Source organism: Miniopterus natalensis, chromosome 8, assembly GCF_054644295.1.
Source record: "Miniopterus natalensis isolate mMinNat1 chromosome 8, mMinNat1.hap1, whole genome shotgun sequence".
NCBI classification, from domain to species: Eukaryota; Metazoa; Chordata; class Mammalia; order Chiroptera; family Miniopteridae; genus Miniopterus; species Miniopterus natalensis.
In genome coordinates this window covers 21914066-21935797 of record NC_142088.1, presented here as the reverse complement: position 1 = coordinate 21935797, position 21732 = coordinate 21914066, and the positions used below count along the sequence as shown (strand labels likewise).

Sequence of the window (21732 nt, the reverse complement as noted above, 5' to 3'; positions counted from 1 at the left end):
GACAGATACCAGCAGTGTTTAATTTAAATATCTTTACTGAGGTATAATTGACATACAATGAACTGCACATATTTAAAGTGTACAATTTGATATTTTGGTAAATGTATGCATATATGCAACCATCATCAAAGTTAAGATAATGAACATATCCGTCACCCGCAAAAGATTCCTAGTGTTCCTTTATAGTCCATCCCACTTCTCCCTCACTCCCAGACCCACCCCATCATCCCCAAACATACCAATCTGCTTCCTGACATTAAAGATCAATTTGCTTTGTTATAATTTTATAAAATGAAATCACATAGTATCAACTTTTTTATCTGCCTTTGGCACTCAGCATAGTTATTTTGAGAGTTATCTACATCACAGGATAAACAATTCATTCTATTTTACTGCTAAGCAGTACCTCATTGTATGAATATACCATAGTTTATTCATTCACCTACTGATGGACACCTGGGTTGCTTATGGTTCTTGGCTACTACAAATAAAGCTGCTATGAACATTTGTATAAGTCTTTATATGGACATATGCTTTCATTTCTCTTGAGTAAATAGGTGTGAAATGGCTCTGACATGTTAGATATATATTTAACCTTATAAGAAATTTTCAACTGATTTTTCAAAGTGTTGTACCATTTTATATTTGTATCAGCAGTGTATTAGAGTTCCAGGTGCTCTCTATCCTAGCTGACACTTGGTATGGACAGGCTTTTAAGTTTTAGGCGTTGTAATAGGTGTGTAGTATTATGTCATGGTGGTTTTAATTTCCATTTCTCTAATGAACACCATTGAGCATTTTTTCATGTGGTTTGTTTTTTTGCCATCTGTATATCTTCTTTAGTGAAGTGTCTGTCTGAATCTTCCACCCATTTTTAAGTTGAATTATTTTCTTCTTATAGAGGTTTAAAACTTGTATTCTAGATACAAGTCCATTATTAGAAATGCGATTTACAAACATTTTCACCTGATATGTAGCTTATCTTTTCATTCTCTTAACAGAATCTTTCAAAGGGCAGAAGTTTCTGATTGTGATAAAGTCTAATTTATCTTAACTTTAAAAAAAATTAAATGTATTGGAGTGACATTGGTTAATAGGATCACATAGGTTTCAATTGTATGTTTCTATGATATACATGGTCTGTATATTGCATTGTGTGCCCACCCCTCAAAGCCAAATCATTTTCCGTCACCATTTATCTTTTCTCATCCCTCCCACCCCTTTTCTCTGGTAACCACCATTCTATTGTCTGTGTCTATGAGTTTCAGTTTTATATCACACATGAGTAAAATCATATGGTTCTTAGCTTTTTCTGACTGACTTTGCTTAGCATAATATTCTCAACATCCATTCATGTTGTTGCAAATGGCAGTATTTCATCTTTTCTTATGGCTAAGTAGTATTCCATAGCATATATGTACCTCATCTTTATCTAGTCCTCTATCACAGGACACTTTGGTTGTCTCCATGTCTTGGCCACTGTAAATAATGCTGCAATGAAGAGAGGGGTGCATATATCTTTGAGAATAAATGTTTTCAAATTTTGGGGGTGGATAACCCAGAAGAGGAATTGCTGGGTCTTATGGTAGCTCTATTAATTTTTTGAGGGACAGCCAAACTGTTTTCCATAATGGTTGTGCCAGTCTACAGTCCCACCAGCAGTGAATGAGGGTTCCTTTTCCTCTGCAACCTCTCCAACACTTGTTATTACTTGTCTTTTATGGACCATACCTTTGTGTTCTATCTAAGAGGTCTTTGCCTAACCCAAGGTTAGATTTTTCTCCTATATTTTCTTCTAAAAGTTTTATAACTTTAGTTTTACATTTAGAACTCTAATCCATTTGAGTTAATTTTTACGTACCTAGTACAAGGCATAAATTCACTTTTCTTTTTTGCATATGATATCTAGCACCATTTTCTGAAAAGACTATGCTTTATCCATTGAATTAGGTTAATACCTGTGATGAAAAATCCATTAACATGTGGACCAGTGTTTCTATTAACAGGACTTTGTTATCTTCCATTGATGTATTTTTTGCTCAGTGGTCTCTCAACTGGAACAATTTTCCTCCAGGGGACGTTTGGCAAAGTCTGAAGATAGTTTTAGTTGTCACAACTAGGGAGACACTGCCAGTTTCTGGTACATTGAGATGCTGTTCAGCATCATATAATGAGTGAGACAGCCCCCACGACAAAAAATTATCTGGCCGAAAATACCAAGAGTACCGAGATTGAAAAACTCTGGAGTATCTTTATGCCGGTACCATACTGTGTTGATTATGGTAACTTTTAAGTCTTTTTTTTTTTAATTTGTTTTGATTATTCTAAGTCCTTTGTTTTTCCATGCGAATTTTAGAAGCACCTTGCCAGTTTTTTATAAACGCCCGATGGCATATTGATTGTAATTATGTAGAATATATCGATTCATTGGGGCACAAATGAACTCTTTATATTGATTCTTTAATCTTTTTCTGCATACTTTTCAGTGTACAAGTCTCATATCTTTTGTCAGATTTGTCACTGAGGACTTATAAATGACATTGTTTTTTCATTTCAACTTCTGATTTTTCATTAGTATATAGAAATATAATTGATTTTTTACATGGATTTTATATCTTGTAACCTTATTAATCTCACTTATTAGTTCTAATAGCTTTTTGGAAGATTCTGTCATATTTTCGTCATAGACAATCATGTTATTTTATATCTTCCCAATCTGGATGCCTTTTATTTATTTATTTATTTATTTTCTCTACTGTTACTTTGGCAAGAACCTAAAGTACAATTTGGTTAGAAGTGTTTAGAGTGGACATCCTTGCCTTGTTTTTGATCTTAGGGAAAAAGCATTTAGTCTTTCACCATTAAGTGTGATGTTAACAACTTTTGCATATGTCCTTTATCAAATCGAGCAAGATTCCTTCTTAGCTCGCTGAGAGTTTTTATTAGGAATGGATATTTGATTTTGTCAGGTGCTTTTTCTGTGTATGTTGGGAAGATCATTTGATTTTTCTGTTTTTAGTCTCTCAGTGAGGTGAGAGACATTGACTCGGTTTCAGAGGGAGAAGCAGCCTTGCGTCCTTGCGTTCCTGGAATAAAATCATTCTTGTTCACCAGGACGTGTTATCCTGTCTATGTATTGTCGGGTTTCATTTGCATTTAACATTACTGTTGACGTGGTTGGGTTAAGTCTTCCATTTGCCTATTTGTTTTTATTTTCCATCTGTACTTTGTCCCCTTTTTCTTCTGCCTGTTTTTGGTGCATTTGAACTTTTTTTATTGTTCACTTTTACCTCCTTTTTTGACTTACTCATTGTAATTCTTGTTATTTTAATGATTGTGTTAGTGTTTAAACTATACATTTTTAATTATCACAGTCTACTTTCAAGTACTATTCCGTTATTTTGCATTTAGTATGAGTCTTACGAGAGTATACTCCCATTTTTCCACTTCTCACCTTTGTGCTATTGTCATACATTCTATTTCTATATATCTTATAAACCCCACAATATATTATTATTTATACTTTAAACAATTACCTTGTAAAGACATTTAAATAATTAAAAATTTTCTATTTACCCACAGTTATTATTTTCATTGTTTTTCATACCTTTTCGTAAATCCATAGTTCCATATGGTATCATTTTTTGTTTTATTTCCTTTTAACATTCCTTTAAATGGAACTTTAACTTTTTGATACTGTAGACTTGTGGCTTATGAGTTCTTTCAGGTTTATCATGTCTGAGAAAGTCTTTATTTTGCCCTATTTTTTTGCCCTCTTTTCTTTTAGCTCCTGTGCATACAACCCAGGCATCAGGAACCCAGACTAGTTTAATCTTTTTATGTAACCATCTCTAACATATCGCTTTCATCTGCATAGTTGTTGCCTTTGTCCATGATGGTTGCTCTACCTCCAGTGCTGATCAGAGCTCATACAGGAAGAATGGAATGTGTAAAGGCCTGTGCTGGTGAGTGAGCAAAGGTCTTTCTCAGAAAATTCATGGCAGCTTCCACTTTTATCTCATTAGAACTGTTGTATGACCATCTTAGTTATGAGGGATGCTAGGAAGTGTAGTTCTTTTAAAAATCTTGGCACATTACCACCTCAAGAAAAATTGTATATTAGTAAGAGAGAAAGACAGAATTCATTGAATACTGTTTAGGTCACTAAATGGTGTCTCCCACAAATGAGAGAACTGAAATCCAGAAATTCAATAACTTGCCTGAGGTTATTACACAACTATTAACGTTAAAAAGCTCATATTGGTACCAAGGTCTGTCCAATATCATTCCATATTCCTTTTGCTACACAGTCCAGAAAAGCAAGTGATCTTTTCATGAAAGGATCTTTGAGTTGAATCTCTCATGACAGGATATGGACATAGGATTAAAATGCAGATGTGTAGAATTCAAGGAACAAATAGGAAGCATTATATTGCACCTTTGGGGGTACTGGTAAGTTTATTTTGGAGAGAACTTTAGGATTCAATGAAGGAAAGAAGCTGGGGGAAAGATTGGAAAGATAAGACTAGTTGAATGCTAGAAATTCTAGAAGGCCAGGCTAAGGATTTTACATTTTACTTAGCATGTATTAGGGTAAATTCTTATTTAAATAATTTATTAAAAGAGCCCATTGGATCAAAAAGCTTTCCCAAAATCTGGGTGAAAAATGAAGCTTTACAGATTTCTGATGATAGTTATGATTACCAAAAGGAGGTGATAAAGTAATTTATTGATTACCGTAATAAAATTATATAACAATTTTCTAGCCATAACTATTGCATCTATAATTGCTTTTAAAACCCTTGAGTAGTTTACATTTATATTCTACAAGGACACTCTAAACCCTTAAAGATTAATATTCTTTCAACAAAACAGACATGTTTCCTGCCCTTTTGGAGCATACATTCCAGTAGAGGGAGTTAGATAATAAATAACAAACCTAATAAGTATATGTATTCATATGTAAGTATATTTATGTACTTCTGTGTATTATATGTGTATTATGTACTTTAAGTGGGTAAGCGATATGAAACAAAAATGGAATAGAGGAAGAGGGAAATGTGGGGTTTGATGTAAAGAGAATTGCCGTTTTTAATCGGGCAATCAGAGTAGGCTTCATTGAGAGAGCACATGTATCCTTTAATTCTTGAAGGGAATACAAGAGTTGAGTCATGCAGATAATGTGCAGAGCAGTGCAATACGATGGAATTGCAAGACTGGGAATTACTTGCTGTGCCTGAAGGTCAGCAAGAAGGCTAGTGTGGCTGGAGTAGAGTGAGAAAGTACTGAGCAATGAGAGAGATAACAGGGAGTCAGGTCATGTAGGGTCTTATAATTCATTATAAAGACTTTGCTTTTACTCTGAGTGAAAATGGGAAGCCATTGCTGAGTTTTGAGCAGAGGAATGGCAACATGATTTACCCTTTAAAAAGATCGCTTTGACCATTGTGTTAGGAATAAACTTTATAATTGTCTGTCTCCACCTACTAGATTATAAACTGCATGGGGTAGGGGTCTGTCTTTTTTTGCTTGTAGAAGTATCACAGTGATAGCTGCTTAGAAAATATTTTTGAATGAATGACCATCTGCATTTAAGATTTTGGAGTGTCCTTATAGAAAAAAAATGGAAAACAACCTGAAGAGAGATGGGAAAGTCAAGGGAAGAGAATTGCTGAAGAGATGTCTGAGTAAGAGAAAGGGGATGGAATCTAGCACCCAAGTAAAGGGTCTGACTTTAGATAGAGCACAGATACCACATCTATGGATAGACGATAAGGCAGGCTACATGGGTAAAGATGCTAGCAGGTGGGAACAAATGAAATTCTGTGGAAATTCTCTTGATTGCTTCAGTTTCCTTGGTGAAATAAGAAGCAAGGCCGTTCGGCCAGTATGAAGATGGGTGTGTGAGGGAAGTATATTGGAGAGTTGAAAAAAACTAGTAGAATTAGTTAGACTAGGGAAGTATAATACAGGGGTTGGCAAAAGGAGGTTTACAGTTGTGAGTAAGCAAAACAGTTTATTCTTGTGGTTATTATTAATTATGGTATTATTTATTTGTATTACAACTATAAACCTATTTTTGTCCATCCCTGTATTATTAATGGGTCAGCTTGATTAAGAGTTCATTTGAAGTTTATGTTCATAAATTGAAATCCAGATTAGTCAGCATGTTTGTGTGTTTTACTCTAGCTACAGTCAGCAGTGACTGAGTACTCACTGAGAACCAGTCACTTACCTGCTGGCTCCAAGATATAGTAACAAAACCTAACCCTAGCCCTATGAGGACTCACAGTGTATTGACAGGCATATATACAATCAACCAGTTGTAAAATGGTGTGATAAGTACTATCAATTCAAACAAAAGCAAAACATTTTATATTAAAGAAGCTCCAGGTTGGTGAGCAATTCAGGTTGTAGAGGGAATAGCAGATTACTGTAAGAAGGCAAAAGATTGCAAAAGAATCACTTCCAAACTCTTACCTCCTTGTGTTCAGTCAAAAACTATTATGTAAATACCATTACACATTAAATACTATTATGTAAAAACTGTACTGATACCAATCATATCCCCTGCTTTGAAATTCATCTTAAACTAGATCCCCAAACTTCATAAATATTGCACCTCTGACTTCCCCCATGAGGGACTGCAAAGACTGTCAAGATATTCTCCCTTATTGCAGTAAGCAAAAAACTCAGTTTTACTTTACCAACAGGTTATTTTGGAGGTATTTTAAAGGAGCCAGCATTGGATGTCTTGGAGGTCCTATCACAATCTGGTCAACTTGGAAACAGCGTGCTTTCTGAGGCCCTCTGAGTCTCCAGCACAGGGTCTCTCCGATGATGATGGGAAGGTGAGTTCATATTGAATTTGAGCTCTGATTTCTTATTTTTTCATCAAACATTCCAAATGTTAAGTTTAATTTTTTTAGTTTGGGAGTGGTATCTAGGAATAAGAAACACTCTATAAAAATCCAGATTGATCAAATTTGAAAATTTTTTATTTTTGGTAGAAATCTGCATTACTGCTGCCAGTACTTTTGTGTCTGTTTGTCCTTGTCATTTCTTCATTATTCGCCTGTAAGAGGAAGTTCATAGGGACTAAGATGGGTGTAAGCTAGTTTGCTCAGAGGACTTCTCTTCAGGCTGGCATCCTTTGGAAAAACTGTCTCAGGTCATTTATGAAAACCTTATCAAAACTTTACTCACTCTTATTTTGCCCATGAAGGTCTAGTTTGCTTTGAAGGGGGCATGAAATTAACTATTTTAGATCCCTTAAAATCACAATTTGAATATAACATCCTTTATTCTTCTATTCCACTGTCTCATCCTATGGTCCTTCATTTTTCTCTCTCTGTCTGTCCCAAGATAACAAGGTACACAAGGTTTGACTGGCTGTTGTCAGACTCATAGATTTATCTTTAGTCTAGTTCTGTACTCATTTTGGGCTGAACTTTAGTATCTTATATGTATTTATATTAGAATCAAAATGTGTCTTCTTAACTTTCTAAATGATATAAACATTATTTGGAATTATAGTGGTTACTTTTGATATGAACAAAATTGTTCTTTTGGGAGACACTGAAGCATAAAGGGGGCAATATCCAAAAATATACAATTGTCTACATTTTTAAACATTTTATTGACTTGAGAGGGAGAGAGGGAGAGAGAGAGAGAGAAAAACCATCAATTTGTTGTTCCATTTATTTATGCATTCCTTGGTTGCTTCCTGTATGTGCTCTGACTGGAGACTGAACCCACAACCTTGGTGTATCAAGACAACGTTCTAACCAACTTAGCTACCCAGCTAGGGCCTGTCTACATTTAAAGCAAGAAGAAACTTCCAAAATATATTCAAGGGTCTATGAAATTGCCTCCTTAAAAGATTCCTTGGCAAAGGCAAGAGAAAATTGTGAAAATTTTGAAATTAACTATTTTAGATCCCTTAAAATCACAATTTGAATATAACATCCTTTATTCTTCTATTCCACTGTCTCATCCTATTGTCCTTCATTTTTCTCTCTCTGTCTGTCCTTCTGACCTTTTCTCCTTTCCTCCAAAATACCTCATAAGGAGATGGTCTTGTAGGTCTAAAAGAGAAAGGTCTCTTTGTTTCACCTAAGAGGCACCACTCTCATTTCCATGCTTCAAGTATTTATAATAACTGCCTCCTGCACGCCCCCTACTGGTGATCAAGCCTGCAACCTGGGCTGACCTCAAACTCGCAACCTTTTAGTGCATAGGATGGTGCTCAACCAACTGAGACACACTGGCCAGGGCTCTAGTCTTTTTTCTTTAATAAACTGCCTTAAGCTGTCAGTTTTCTATCTTTTTATACATTATTCAGTTTTTGGTTTAATAAACTTGGACTTTTCACTTATTTTGTTTTTTACCTAAAATATGGTTGTCGGCAGTATAATTTTGGCTTTCAAAAGATGACTAGAGCATCCTTCTGGTTGCTAGAAGGGGTGCCGCCCCATTCATGAATCGCTTAATAAAGCCAATTAGATCTTGAAATTAAAAAAAATAAAAATAAAAAAGATGACTAGAATTATGTAAATATACTGTCTTAAGATTTTTCCTCTCTTTTCAGGTTTGATTAACATTTGAAAATACATTGTAATGTTTTTATATCAGACTTATAATAAAAAATATGAGCATATTTAGATCTTTAAGAAGAATTTAACCAAGGGATATGGGCAAGAACAAAACAAAAACATTAGCTTGTAGTAGCTATAAAACTGTGTGGTTTTCAAAGTAACAGACTTCTATATCAGTTGCATAATAGTAATTCTTTATTCATGAGGTCTTTATTTCCATGGAAACACTGAGATCACTTTAATATTTAATTACACTAGAGTTTACAGTTCCATAGATTTTAACTTTAGTAGTAAGCACAGAAGTTAGAGCTTTACCCATTTCCAGTTTAAAAAATATAAAGGAAGAAAAGGTAGTTTAAAGTGATCAAGAAGTTCGTGTAGCTGTAATTGATTATTTCTGATTTCATCTAAACCTGCATTGCAATTTCATATCCAGTTAGTTCTTCTATTTTTGTCTGTACCTTTTGGCTAAAAGTATTTTCACAGGAAGTAAACTATAATAGAAAACCGAGCAATGGATAAGTAGTTTGTGAGATATGTGAAACTGCTGTGAAATAATAGGAGCAGAGAACTAGTTCTGCCACTTTCTTAGCTGAGTAATATTGGGTGAGTCTCTTCATTTCACTGGCCCTCGAATTCTTCATCTGCAACCAGAGAGAGTGAGGGTGAGTGATAGAATGCAGTGGTTCTTTGAAATATCTTGCCTCTGTAGAGCCCGTGGCTTGTGGAAACTATCCCCTTGGGCCCCAGTGCTGATAATACTTCTAATGACATGGGAATCTGTCAACAGGGATTGGATGCAGACCAATAATAAAAAGCTATTAAAATGGATCAGTTTCTTCACGAAATGAGTCTGATGCAGATTTTATAGCTAGGAAATCTTTATTTTCTGTCTGTATCATTAAATTTCCTAATGTACTGTATAAGCTTTGCAGGTTCTGTTCCTATCTGATCATGGTAATTTTCAAAATGCAGAGGGCAGAGGGAAAGGAACTGACATCATTTGAATATCTACTATATATTATACATTGTATTTATACATAATTATCTCTCAAATCTTTATAGCAATCCTATAAGCAGCAACTACTGTTCTTATTTTATAAAAGAAGTTGAGACTCAAAGAAGAAAATTCTGTCAAGTGCCATTCAACATTTGAAGATACAATGTGAAATACCACTTTAAACTTTTAGTGTGAATTGAGATTTAGCTTCTTTCCTTTTATATCTGCCAGCTGCTTTTATCAGTAGTTCCCTACCTGTTAGCTGAAACCCCTGTGGGGCTGTAGATTAATTAGAGGGGTCTGAGACTCTAACACAGTCTCTAACCAAATAAATAATATGACTTGCATGTATATATGTATTACTTTTCCAACTGCATAAATAAAAATATGCAGTGATTTTAAAGTATTACTAATTTCATGGCATTTTCTTTATTTTATTCAAAGAGTGCCTAAATCAAAGAAATGTTTTGATATATAGAAGAAACTTTTGGAAATCACTCATCTTAATAATTAGCTGTGATAGATTTTTTACTTTTGGTACTTTGTTTTCGGTTTTTCTATTTTGTGATTATAAGTTAGCTACTATCTCTGGCCTCAGTTTGTACAATTGTACAATAGCCGACGGTTAATTCAGTTAATTCTAACCCTAAAGTTCTAACCCAGCCATCCTCAGTTTTACTAACATTCTTGAACTAATCCATCATATTTGCATAAACCATCAAACTAGAGTAGAAGGAAGAGATTTATACTTTATCAGTGGTAGCAATAAATAATAGTGAATCATAACTTTTTTTACTTTCAGTTTTATTTTGTATTGGTTTCAGGTGTATAGCTTAGTGGTTAGATAATAGTGTTCCCCTTGATATTTCCAGTACCCCAACTGGCACCATACATAGTTATCACAATATTATTGGCTATATTCCTTATGCTTTACTTATATCCCCATGACTATTTTGTAAACACCAATCTGTACTACTTAATCCCTTCACCTCTTTCACCCTGTCCCCCACTCCCCTTCCCTCTGGCAACCACCAGTTCCCTCTCTGTGCCTATCTAGATCATAACATTTTTAGACCTAAAACATACCTTAAAAATCAGATCCTGTGCTTTAAAAAAAGAAACAGATGAGTGAATTCGGCTCAGAGGGGATAAAACATTCTCCCAGAGTCATATACTTAGTGTCAGATTTAGAGCTGTAACTCAGGTGTACTTGAAAAGGTTCAGTGCTTTACCCAGTAAATTATTTTTATTGTATTGAGTTACGTTTCTATCAGGAAACCAAAGATTAAACAGACAATTGATTGTCTGAAACATTTTAAAATGCTACTGAGCAAATTTAATTCAAAAAGTAATAAAAATTATTAAATTAATAAGCTCCCATTGAGGAACCTGAAAAAGAGAAAAAGTTATATTGAAAACCTTGTAATTTCTCTTCATTAAATATAACTTGAATCATATGCAGAGATACTTTTTAAAAACTGAACACTACATTGTATTTCTCCATTGCCTTAAAGTTCTTCAAAATTGTTATTTTTAATAATGCATAATATTGCATAATGTAGGCTTTTTACATGTTTATGCATTCTCCACATTTAGATATTTCCTATATTTTAATGCCAAATATTTTTTGTATAAAAATTATTCATTTTTACATCTCTGACTACTACATTTTTTGGTTTAGGTTTCTAGGCAAGGAATTACTACTTAAAGACCATAAGCATTTTCATACTCTTGACAATATAAAATTTCTTTCTATAAATTTATTATTGTTTTACTCTATCTCACAATAATTTTTGATTGTGTATCTCTCTGATCATGTCCTCATGAGAATTAAATATGATAATTTAAACTTTTCTAATTAGAAATATCTCGTTAAAATTAACATTTTTATTTGTGAGGTATTTTTCATAGATTTTTTTTGTTATGTGAAATATTTTTTTTCGCTAGCCCATTTTTATATTGCAATCTACTTAAAAAACTTTCTGTTGGTCTTCTGTCTTAACATTTCTATGGGATTGATTTTGTCTTTTCTTTATTGCTTGAGTAAGACCTAAGTACAGGGCGTCCCTAAAAATGTACACACACTTTAACAGCTGATACCCAATTTTTAAAAATGAAATATATTTTAATAAACACTGCCTTTATAATTATTCAAAGTGTGTGTATATGTTTTTGGGGGGACACCCTATATTCTAGTTATAAAACATTCAATCTATATAGAAGTACACATAACAAATGATTCCCTCTTGAGCTCCCTTCCTTATGGAACCACTGCCAACAACGTGTCAGATACACTATTCTTACCCTTGTCCTATTAATATGTATGTATCTCCACCCTCTTTAAACATTATAAATACATATGGATGTAAATGGACCATATAATACCTACTGCTCCATGTCTTAGTTTCTTCACTTAATAGTATGTAGTCGAGAGCTTACTTTTTCTACTCCCCCGCTATATGCACAACACATGAACATTATAAAACATTTGATCTAGACATTAAATGTTTTCAAAACAATAGAAATCACCTGAACTCTGTCCAGAGATAACCACCAGTAGTATTTTGGCTGCCTCCTGCACGCCCTCTACTGGGCATGTGCCCTGTCTGGGATCAAACTGTGACCTCCTGGATCCTGGGTCCATGCTCAACCACTGCGCCACGCCAGCCAGGCAAAGAAAGAAGTGGTTTTATTTATTTGTTTTTATTTTTTAATTATTTTTTTATTATTTTTTTTAAAGAGAGGGCATTTTTTTTTTTTTTTTTAATTTCAGAGAGAGGAAAAGAGAGAGAGAGAGAAACATCAATGATGAGAGAGTCATTGATCGGCTGCAGCCTGCAACCCAGGCATGTGCCCTGACTGGGAACCGAACCCTGATCGCCTGGATCCCAGGTTGACGCTCAACTGCTGAGCCACGCCCGGTCGGGCAAGAAGTGGTTTTAAATAGGAGTCCAAAATTGAAGGACACATAAGAGTTGAAGATCATAGAGATGTTGATTTGTGATCAAGTGACTTCACGTGGGCAACCTCATGCATTATACTTTAGAGTGAGCAGCACAGATTCATTTGTTTAATGATGGTGATCATGGGTCATGAGGAAGCCAGCTAGTTGCTAAAAAAATATCAGTGGAAAAGTATCCCTTCTTTTTTTTCCCCCCCCTTCTCTTCTTAACTTTCAATATTAGGGCACTTTGAAAAACATTAATACTTGAAACAGTAGAATATTAAACTGAAAAGAAGGAGCAAAATTATTTAAATCACAGCATATAAATCAAGTAGTTAAAATTTTGTAGATATGAAACCAATAAGATAGCATTTTGTGAAATACATCAGTATTTACTATATTTACATAATAATACAGTTACTGCTAAATGTATTACTGCATGCATTATAAAAATTTCCTCTAGGCTGATTTTTTGCATTAATCTTCCTGTTAGATACTATTGTATTTGATTAATACCTTATAGTAGTAGTAATAGTAATAACAACCATAAAAATACCTTGCAAAGTGTGGTATAGTAGAAAGAAACCCATTGTATATACAATATCTCATTTGATCTTGGTATTTCCCTCAAAAGATAGGACTTGTTATTCACTTTATTTCTAAGTATTTTTACATGTTGTTTAATTTTTCTTCACAAAATTTCTTTAATAGAACCAAATGTATTATTTGCCTGTTTTATAGCTGAGAACACTAAATTGTAGGGAGTAAATGACATGTTTATTAGAGGTGAAATCATTTGGAACTGAAATGATACAGACATAATCATTTGGAGTAGTCTTCTGATACTTGGCTGAGTAATCTTAAAATCTGAGGTCAGGTAAGCCAAAACCATTAAATCTTAGAATTCTGAAATTTCTGTACTTTTTCTAGCTTTGCGGTAATTCTGCTCATAATGCAGGACAAAAGCATTTATTTTAAAGAGGAAATTAGCAGAACAACGGAATCACTTGTTATGGGAAAGGAATTATATTCACTTATAAAGAATTGTATAGACTTTGTACATAGCTGTAAAATTAAACACACTGAATGACATGTTTAATCACTTGTTTTTTTGAGTAATGTACATGGAACGAACATACAATACAAGTCTCAGTGTTTCAAAAGTCATTTAAAAGGAAGAATTACTTAATGACTTGCTACCTAGCAGCATGCACTTTTTTTTTTAACTTGTCTGCCCTACCCTCCCCCAAGCTATGCATCATTTGGAACTCTCAACAATGGTGGAAAGTAAAGCTGTTATTCATTTAATGTATATTTACTTAGCTCCAAAATATGATAATAGATAACATTTACTGAGTGCCAGATGCTTTTTATTTATCAGTTAATCCTCACAACTGGAGTGGGTATTATTACCACAATTTTATGGAAGAAAAACAAACTCAGAAAGATTATTCAATCTTTCTGATTATTCACTATCACATAGCTAGGAAACCAAAAATCAAAGATACAAAATCAAGACTTTTTTTACTTCAAATTCTGTGTTATAACAGATTTGACACTAAATTAAACAATTCATGAACTATCAAAATTCACCATAAGGAAAGTATGCTTACTGCTAACCTAGAGAATTCCCACATATAAATTAAAAGGTGGTCCTTCAGATAAGGTACTTTAGGATATACATTAATATATTAACGTGGTAACTATATTTTTTCCAAAGTAGTATTAACACTTTAGTTTCATTTTCAAACACCTTGATCTTTGAAATCCCTTGCAAAAAATATTTAATGTTATAAAAATGTAATAAATAGGAGGAAAATCTTTAAGGAATATTGGTCCTGAACTACTGTCTTAGGTTTTGTATACCAAATAGTTAAGAGGAAATTTAAATTAAGAAGCAAGCATTATATTCTGTAGTTCATACACATTTAGAGCTCTTTATATTTCAGATCTTCTCCAGTTTGCCAAGAGTTTATATTATGAATGAATGTTAAATTTTGTCACATGCTGCACGTATTGAAATGATTATGTGGTTTCTATCCTTCAGTCAGTTTAATTGGTGAAATACATAGATTGATGTTCAAATATGTATAGATATTTGAACACCAAGTTGGTACATATATTCTGGTACATATGCACACAGTTTCTCTAGCCTATATATAAAGTAGTGTTTGGTTGGGCCATTGGCTATTCTTATCTTTATCTTTACCAGATAGTGCCAAACTGATTTCCAAATTGATTATACCAATGTATACCCTCACTTACAATGTATGATAATTCCAGTTGTTTCGTATCATTAACAATACCTTTTATTGTCGGACTTTCTAATTTTTGCAAAGCTGATAAATATACAGTGGTTTTAATTTGCATTTTCTTAATTGCAATTGAGTTTGAGTACCTTTTTAATATTTGTTCACCGTTTGTATTTCCCTTCGTGTGAATGGCCAGTTCAGATATTTTGCCCATTAAAATTTTTTTTAGATAGTTTACATTGCTTATTTGTTGGAATTCTTCATATATTCCAAATAAGAGCCTTTTATCAAAATATGTGCTGCAAATATATTTTTCCATTCCAGGAAAAATTTTTTTTTCACTCTCTATGGTGCTTTTCAAGAAGAGGCTTTCTTAATCCTAATGAAATAAAGTTATCAGTTTTTTCCTTATGGCTAGTGGTTTTTGTTTCTTGTTTAACAAACCACTGTGAGAAAGCCTAAACTAACCCATGTAGGTAGACTAACTATAAAGGCTACAGGTTGGTGCTATGTTGACATTTCAGCTGAAGGCCAAGCCAACAGCCAGCACCAACCATCAGACATGTAAATGAGGATGTCTCCAGATTATTTCACTCCTCAGCCACAGATTCACTCCTAGCTTTTGAGTCTTCCAGCTGAGACTCCAGACATTGTGGAGCAGAGATGAGCCATCCCTTCTTTGCTCTGCCCAAATTCCTGGCCTGTGGAATGTTTGAGCACAATAAAACGGTGTTTTATACCACTAAAATTTGAGGTAGATTGTTATACAGGAATTTTGGAATAAAAACTTATAGGAACCTTTTAGAAGAATGTTATGATAGATGCAATTTAATAGTTTTTAGTCTCTGGAGATATTGATATCATCAGAGAATCAAATCAAGTTCAATTATACCAATGACAGTGGGAGTAGGGTAGTGTGGCAGACTGCACATTTTTTTGCCCTCCCTCTCCCCAAATTTATTTTTCCACAGAACTAACGTAGCATATGAATTCCTAGTGAGAAATAATCTTTCCAGTTGGATGTAGCCATTGACTAAAGTTCAGCCCATGGAATATGAGAAGTGATGTGCAACTTCCATGTCACTTTGCTTAAAAGGAAATGGCTCTTCATTTCCCCTCTTTCTCCCTTCCTGTGAGCTGGTTGCACAGCTCAGCATCCTAGGAGTTGGAAGAACAATGAGAAGGGGAGTATGGGGGTTCTTGACACTCATTGTGGAGCTGAGTTGCCCTACCACCTGGACAGCTTATTTACCTTTAGGTTGTTACAAGAGAAAGACTTTAAATCCTGTCTTATTTAATCCACTGTATTTTATGGTATCTCTGTTACATTAGCTTAATGCACCCCTTAATTTATTCAGGTAGTTAAGAACAGGAATGGAGAGACAGAAAGATAACAGGATTTCTAGGGGCACAGCCTAGGAAGTAGGCAAAGTTGGCAATTACCAAGTCATCACTTTAAAGCAAAAGCTGTAAAAGGGGGAGGATGAGGAACCTAAAAGGAAAAGAAGTTGATGTTTTCAGTATCTATATGCAATTTATTATCACTTCCATAACATCTGTTATTTTTAATAGCTCTTAAAACTGACTGATGAGAAATAAAATTTATAATGCATAAAATATTACACAAAATGTCTAATTTGGCTTTTAGAATTTCTTGCCTTTTTACCATAACCTAGTCAAGTGGAATAACTGCTTTTCTTTCTTTTTCTCTCTCTCATGATAAACTACACATAAGGTAAAATTTACGACTTCAGTCATTTTTGAGTATGTAAGTCATTGCCATTCAGTACATTCGCACTGTTGTGCAACCATCACCACTGTCCATCTCCAGAATTTTTTCATCTCACACTGAAACTCTATAACCATTAAGTAATAATTTACTATTCTATACCACCCCTAAGTGGTTCTCCTTTTTGTAGTAAAATGACCCTTCAGTATCCAATAAAACATCAGAAAGCTTTTAGTGGGACTGAGTGGGTAACTGCAAACAATAAGAAAATATAATTAGGAAAATTAGGAAACTAGGCTTTTGTGATGCCATTTCTGTCTATAAAATTATTTAGCTAAGGGTATATCCTTTACAGGGAGTGCTTGATTTCTCATTTGGAAACTTAAAAACTAAATTGGAAAAAAAAATTGCCTTTAATGGTCTATTCTCCCTCTTAATTTATACTGAAATAAGCTTTTGTTTCATTCATACTTATTTCTTTAGGGCACTATTTTCCATCTCTTTATTCACAGCTGGAAACCATAATCTTCTTGATCTACTCATGTGTTTCATTACGATGAATCATGTGATAAACAAAAGCTAATGATCCTTTTGGCAGGAAATAAATATGAGAATGTAATGCTCAATAAACAAAAATATATCCCCTTACATGTAATCCATTATAATAAAAAAGGAAAAGTGAAATAGTATGTACTTTTTTCAGAAATATCTTTGAAAAACTGAAGCACCTTTTGTTTTAATCATTGTTGAATTGACTGCCTTTATTATGTGTCAGATTGTCCCTACAACGAGGAACTCCCTGATCCAAGATTCTTTTTTTAAGTGTTTCCTATTTGATTACTATTAAAATCTTGGTGTTATATGAAAAAAGTAAGGCCCCATGAGTCACAGTTATGGTGATTTGTCCCTGAAGCTCTGACTCTTATAGCCTTAATTCCAAATAAACTGATAATTATTAACCCACTTTATTACTCAAACAGTAAAGAGGAACCAATAAATCAAACGAATATACAAATTAAAACAGTTATTTAAAAAACTGAAAACAGTACCGGATATAGTTACTAGGAATGCTAATAGATTGGTCAGAAATATATTATTTGACTTTTTACTGTGTAAAATGTAGGGAAGAAAGTCACTGAGATGCGTGATAGATACAGCAGACAAGGGTAGAGATTGCACAAAGGTTTGTTTTTTCTTTTTAATTGTTACAGCATTGTATTGCTCTAAGAAAGAAATATTCCTTGTTACATAACAAGTAGTAAAGAAATCCAGATATTGATTAACATGAATTTGAATTAGAGCAATTGAATTTCAAGAAAACTGCTTTCTTAGAACAAGAAATATCTCCCAGTCTCAAAATTTTATTTTCTTCACAGGAAATAAGAATTTAAAAGGAGAAAATGCTAATTTTTAAATAAAAATTTCCTTTTTGTTCTTGATTAAAGAATTTTTCTCTATTCTAGATTGTGAAGTCTTAGCTTTCAATTACTTCCCAGCCACCATAGAAAGTTCATTATACATGAAAGCAAAGTGGTCTTCTTTTATGTTTCAACTGAATTTTAAGTAGTATATTTTATATGGGGTGGGGTGTATGATTACATGTTGCCTTGGGAAAGATACCACGAAGTCTAGAACAACAAATATAGTTTTAATCTTGTCATGTCTGTACCTAAAACTCTAATTTTATACAGAATGAAATCTAAATTATTGAGCCAGCCATCAGGACTAGTTGCAGTCGGAAATGGGACCAGGCAGGAGGAGTGGGTCTGCCTCTGGCCTACCGTGTGTAGGTTCTTGACTTCGTGCAGGGAAGATTTCACAACATGAGTCCAGGTGATTTAGAGAGTATATTTATTAAAACTGGGGGCAGTGAAACAAGGAAGGCCCTAGGATATAAGAAGCAACAGGAGAGAGCCTAGGTGGGGCTGCTCTGGCTCTCTAGAAATGTTATAGGAAAGAAGTGAGCCAAGGTGGGGCTGCTGTCAGCTCACTGAAGAGTCAGAGAAAGGTGACAGGTTTAGGGGTTTAGCCCAGGAGAGCGGCCCCTGTCCATTGCTCCCCTGGTTGCAAGTCTTGTAGGGTCCCTTCGAGTTTAGGAGATGCACTCCTGTGGGGGAAGAAGGAGAAGGGAAAGGCACTGGTGTGTTCTGGAGAGGGAGAACAGGAGCTGGGTCCTTCATCTTGAGGGTTTTAAAGGCTGAGAGTTTAGGGGAGGTCTTAGGGAAGGATCTCAATAGAATATTCGTCAGCTTTTCCAGGTGTGCCCTTTCAGGGTTATGGTCTCCACGGATTGGTTGGTACCAGGAGTCATTAAGTCATCACAGCTGGTCCTGGCATTGCCCATTTGGTTTTGCTCTTTTTCTGGGCCTGGAGCTGAAACACAACTGAGGCCTAGATGTTATCTCTAGGGAGGAAAGGTAGGAGGTTGGGGGGTCTGAATCCCATGACCAGAGATAAGAAAGGTCAGGGGTTCTAAACCGCATGGCTAGTAATATGCCAGGGGAGGATATGCCAATTTTGCACATTGCTAGGCGCCTGGGGCTTTCTGCCCCAGTGACCTCGATCTGGCTATAAATTGCTCAGCTAGTTCAGCTGTCTGTTTCCCCATATCACTTGCCAAAGAATTTTCCTATCTTCTTATTATCCTGTCTCAGTTGGAGCATTATTAAATTTAAAAGAAAAATGAGTTGAAGAAAAAAAAAGATATCAACTGCCAGCCTGGAAAAGGTGACAGTTCAAGTGTGCAACAACTATTCTGAGTTGTCATCTGCTAGCCAAGAACCTATGTGGTCCTTTTTTTGGACAAACCTTGAAAATGTTTATTAAAAAAAGAGACAATCCCTGGCTGGATGGCTCAGTTGGTTGGAGAGTTGTCCTGTACACCAAAAGGTTGCAGTTTTGATTCCCAGTCAGGGCACATACCTAGGTTGCAGGTTCAATCCTTGGTCAGGGCGAGTACAGGAGGCAGCCGATTAATATTTCTCTCTCACATGGATGTTTCTCTCTCTCTGTCTGTCTCTCTCCCCCCTTTTTTCTCTCTCAAATCAATAAAAAACAATCTTTGGGTAAGGATTAAAAAAATGATGACAGACGACAAACAACAAAACAAAATATTGTAGATGTCCTGAATTTCGATAGGGTACGTACCATTAGGGCCTTTTGCACTAAGGGTGAACATGTGTACTGGTTTATGTGAACAAGCCACTTTACCACCATCCTGCAATGCCAGCTTCCTTACTGCAAACAGCATTCTGTGACCAAAACAAAAAAACAGAAAAATGAAATATATCCAGCTAACAGGAAAAAACCTTTTATTTTTCTTATTCTTAATTGATCTAACAGATAATTGTTCAAAATAATAATAGTAAGAACATATTGAATTAGGTATGTATTAAGCAACACCCTTCTAAATAACACATGGTCAAATAAATCTCATGAGAAACTGAAACATTTTGAACTAATGAAAATGAAAGTACAACTTATTAAAACTTGTGAGATATGGAAAAGGCTGCTCTTAGAGGGAAATTTATAGCATTGAATGTATATATGGGAAAAGAAGATAGATCCAAAATCTATCTTCTAAATGCCTACCTTAGAAAACTAGAAAAAGAACAAATAAATATTAAAAATTAGAGCAGATATCAATGAAATTGAAAAACAGGAAGTCAGTATTGAAAGTCAACAAAACCAAAATGTGGATTAAAAAAAAAAAATCAATAAAATTGATAAGCTTCTGCAAGGCTAACTGAAAAGGTATAGATTAAATCACAATGGCCAGGATAGAATTTATGAAAGGGATGGTTGAAAAACAAAAACTTGCTCATATGTCTTCAGTTCTGTCCAAGGGAAACTATGTTCTATCTAGCACAATTGAACAGTTGCTTCAGTTGGCAGGTTTCCTAGAGTTGGAATGATTGCAAACAGGTTATTATACATACAAGATGTCATTACTCATCAAGTTAACCTAATTTTACTTTCTCTGAATCATGATGAAAAAGCAACCCTGAGATTTTAATTTATCTCTTTAATTCTTTCGATGGGAACTAATAATAAACAAAGAAATTATGTCAGCTGTTAAGTGCTATAGTAAAAAATAAAGGAAGAAAAGGGGATGCTATTTTCTAACAAAGGGTCAGGGAATGCTTCACTGGTATCTTAGTCTATTTGGGCTGCTGTATAAAAAAATACCAGACAGGGTCATTTCTAAACAGAAATTAATTCTCAGCGTTCTGGAGACTGGAAATCCAAGATTAGAATGCTAGCATGATTAGAGGAATGCCCTCTTCCAGCTCCCAGACTTCTTGTGTAGGGAGGGCTAGGAAGCTCTGAGAGATCTATTTTATAAAAGCACTAATCCCATTCATGACCTAAAGCGCTACTCTCTCATGACCTAATAGCTCCCAAAGGTCCCCACCTCCTAATACAACCATCTTGGGGGTTAGGATGCTCATGAGCATATAAAACTTGGAGTACACAAACATCCAGACTGCAGGAATGGACAAGGGGATTCTTGAGCAGAGACTTGAAGATTGTGTGTGGACATTAGGGGAAAGAGCATTTCAGGTGCGGAGCAGTTTATGTAAAATCCTTGAGACTGCAGTATGCTTAGTGAATGTGAGGAGCAACAAGCAAGGAAGCCTGTGTCTGGAGTGAAATAAGGGAAGGCCAGGATAATGGAGAGGTTAGAGAGGGAAGTGTGGGAGGAAAGCACAGGCCCCTCCTGGCCATTTTAAGTAGGAAGGGAAGCCATTGGAGAGGTTTTGGCAGAGGAGCGGCATCTTATCTCTATGTTAAAAGATCACTTTTGTTGCAATGTTGAAAATCATCGATGGGTGGGGAGTGTGCATAAGTAGAGGCAACGAGATAAATTGGCTTTACAATAAACCAGAAAAGATTTCATCGTAATTCATGTCAGGGTGGTAGTGGTGGTGTAGAAAATGGTTAAATTCCAGATATATTTTGCAAATATAGCTGAAAGGATTGGATTGAATGTGAGGTACATGCCACAGATGGAAAGGGTACTTCCTAGGTTCTTGGACTGACCAGCTGGAAGAATAGAACTGCTAATAACTATAATGGGGGATTCGTGGGAAGAGGAAGAGAAATTCCTCGCTCTCCTGAAGTTTTCACGTGCTAAGTTTCACATGCTTGCTAGACAACCAAGGAGGGATGTTGAAAAGGCTCAATTTGCAAACAACTGCTCTAAATTA

At 34.9% G+C, this 21732-nt stretch overlaps 1 protein-coding gene across 8 annotated transcripts in view; it reads left to right on the top strand.

Moving 5' to 3' along the window:
* Positions 1 to 21732, top strand: part of CARF (calcium responsive transcription factor) — a 65030-nt gene that overhangs the window by 42976 nt on the left and 322 nt on the right. For 5 of the 8 annotated variants that reach the window (XM_016208866.2, XM_016208868.2, XM_016208867.2 and 2 more), the window contains 2 exons: positions 3878 to 3966; positions 6714 to 6851. In XM_016208866.2, the coding sequence (XP_016064352.2) occupies positions 3878 to 3966; positions 6714 to 6804 (180 nt within the window). In that variant the 3' untranslated portion in view covers positions 6805 to 6851. The other 3 variants (XR_001602911.2, XR_001602912.2, XM_016208872.2) reach the window with 3 other exon arrangements.